We start from the raw sequence: 1879 nt of genomic DNA, 5'->3' as shown, positions 1-1879 counted from the left end.
TATATATATATATTAATCTCTTGTTTATATTATTATCTTTATTATCTCACTCTCTATATGACTTGTATGATATATGAACCATGATTTTATAGCGTCGTTCGAAAACGACTTTCGACGTATAATGTATAATTGTTTTGTTCATTAAAAAATGTAATTGATTAGTTATGACAGTACGATGCGATATTGCGACGCGCGTGTGTGTCCACAGGTGCATAAATAAAAATAAATAAATAGCACAAGTTATGTAATTATCTCTGCTCGTTAGATTACGACAGAATCTGCCAGATTTCATGGAGAAATCAAGATTTCCGATTTTTTTTACAAATATGAATTTTTCTACTTGCAATTCGACAGTGTTGCTTCCGAGACTAACCACTACCAGGTGTACATGCATCCGGGTCACATGAAGGCCGTCTACGACATCATCAAGTATTACAAGTGGGACACGGTCTACTACCTGATCGTGTCCGACGAAGGTATGCCGGCTACCGCAAAGGTGAATGTTATAGTAAATGTCATGTAATACGTCCTGTGCTGCGATACGTCTGTTTTATGTATACGTGTGTTTAGTAGGATGTCGGTATTGAAGTAAATCGCCTGTTAAGAAAAAAATCGAAGTAAATGCACGCACGCACTGATATTCACAACCGATATATTTTTTAGAGTTGACCTAGATACACCCCTGCTATATTATTATAGACCCAGATATACATTTCTATTTTACAACAAACTTTTACAAAAATAATTTTTATAGTAGCGGTGTGCAGCACATTCACTGCATATCGATGCATCTTTATAATAGCAGAACTTCCTACCCCACGGATCGCTGATATTTCGATAAAAGCGCCATATTTACATAATATAAAATCCAATAAAACGCCACCGCGAAATATAAAATGCCCGGCGTCATGTTTGTGCTTCAAAACGAGCAAGCGCGCTTCTGTTGTGCAGGTTTGCCAGTTGTCAGAAAAAAATCGTATAAAGCTAATATTAAAATGTTAAGACTTTAATATAAATAACAATATGTTAACTATTATCTATAATTATGTTAATTTTGTTTCTGACAACGGGCTCCAGGTTTGCCGAACCTGGAGCGGCTCTTCATCCTGCTGGGACCGCAGAGCGCCAAGAGCACGTTCAACATCATCCCACGATTCATATCGCATGACAATAGTACAGCGAAAAAGCAATTAGAGGTTAGTAAAAGTAAAGTATGGGTTGGGTACACGTGGAAATAACGCATCTTGAAATCATGGAGACGCATTGTTTACAGTAGCTGATATGCTATATTGTATTATATTACTATTATTTATAATATTATATACTACTTATAATATATTATACTTTATATATATATATATATTTATTTATTTATTTATATTCTATTACAAGAGTGTGGATGGCGAAGAAGACAAGATAACGCCGAGGCGTCTCATAGTAGACTGCCAGACGTTAGAAGCCACGCAAAGGATTATGGATCTGTTGGCCGAGATCAAGATGACGACGAAATATTACCACTACGTCATAGCCTCGTTCGTAAGTCACGTGCATGTGCCGGGAGATGTGTGCGTAACGCGAGTCTGTGCGTGCGTAACGCGAGTTTCTGTACGTGCGTAACACGAGTCTGTGAATTTTCCGGCGAAAATAAAATAAATGACGTCGATTATTAAGGTGTCGTAAAGATGCCCTACGTCAGCAGAATTTCTGAGCGCATAATATATCATGTGGCGCGACCCAGTCACACCCACAGACGCACACACGCACACGCACGCGCGCGCGTACACACACACACACACACACACACACACACACACACACACACACACACACACACTTTACACCCATCTGCTCTCTCTACGCGCGCGCCCGAACATCTAAA

The 1879-nt window shown here is 38.9% G+C and overlaps 1 protein-coding gene across 1 annotated transcript in view; it reads left to right on the top strand.

Annotated features, from left to right (window-relative positions):
• The window catches only part of LOC106811546 (glutamate receptor 3-like), a 24464-nt gene that overhangs the window by 7547 nt on the left and 15038 nt on the right, over nucleotides 1–1879 (top strand). The window contains 3 exon segments of the mRNA XM_014815213.1: nucleotides 355–476; nucleotides 1078–1196; nucleotides 1393–1536. Of these exon segments, the coding sequence (XP_014670699.1) occupies nucleotides 355–476; nucleotides 1078–1196; nucleotides 1393–1536 (385 nt within the window).

This window comes from Priapulus caudatus, unplaced genomic scaffold, assembly GCF_000485595.1.
Source record: "Priapulus caudatus unplaced genomic scaffold, Priapulus_caudatus-5.0.1 Scaffold551, whole genome shotgun sequence".
Classification (NCBI taxonomy): domain Eukaryota; kingdom Metazoa; phylum Priapulida; class Priapulimorpha; order Priapulimorphida; family Priapulidae; genus Priapulus; species Priapulus caudatus.
Note: the sequence above shows the minus strand (reverse complement) of the source record. Positions and strands in the feature narration are given on the sequence as shown.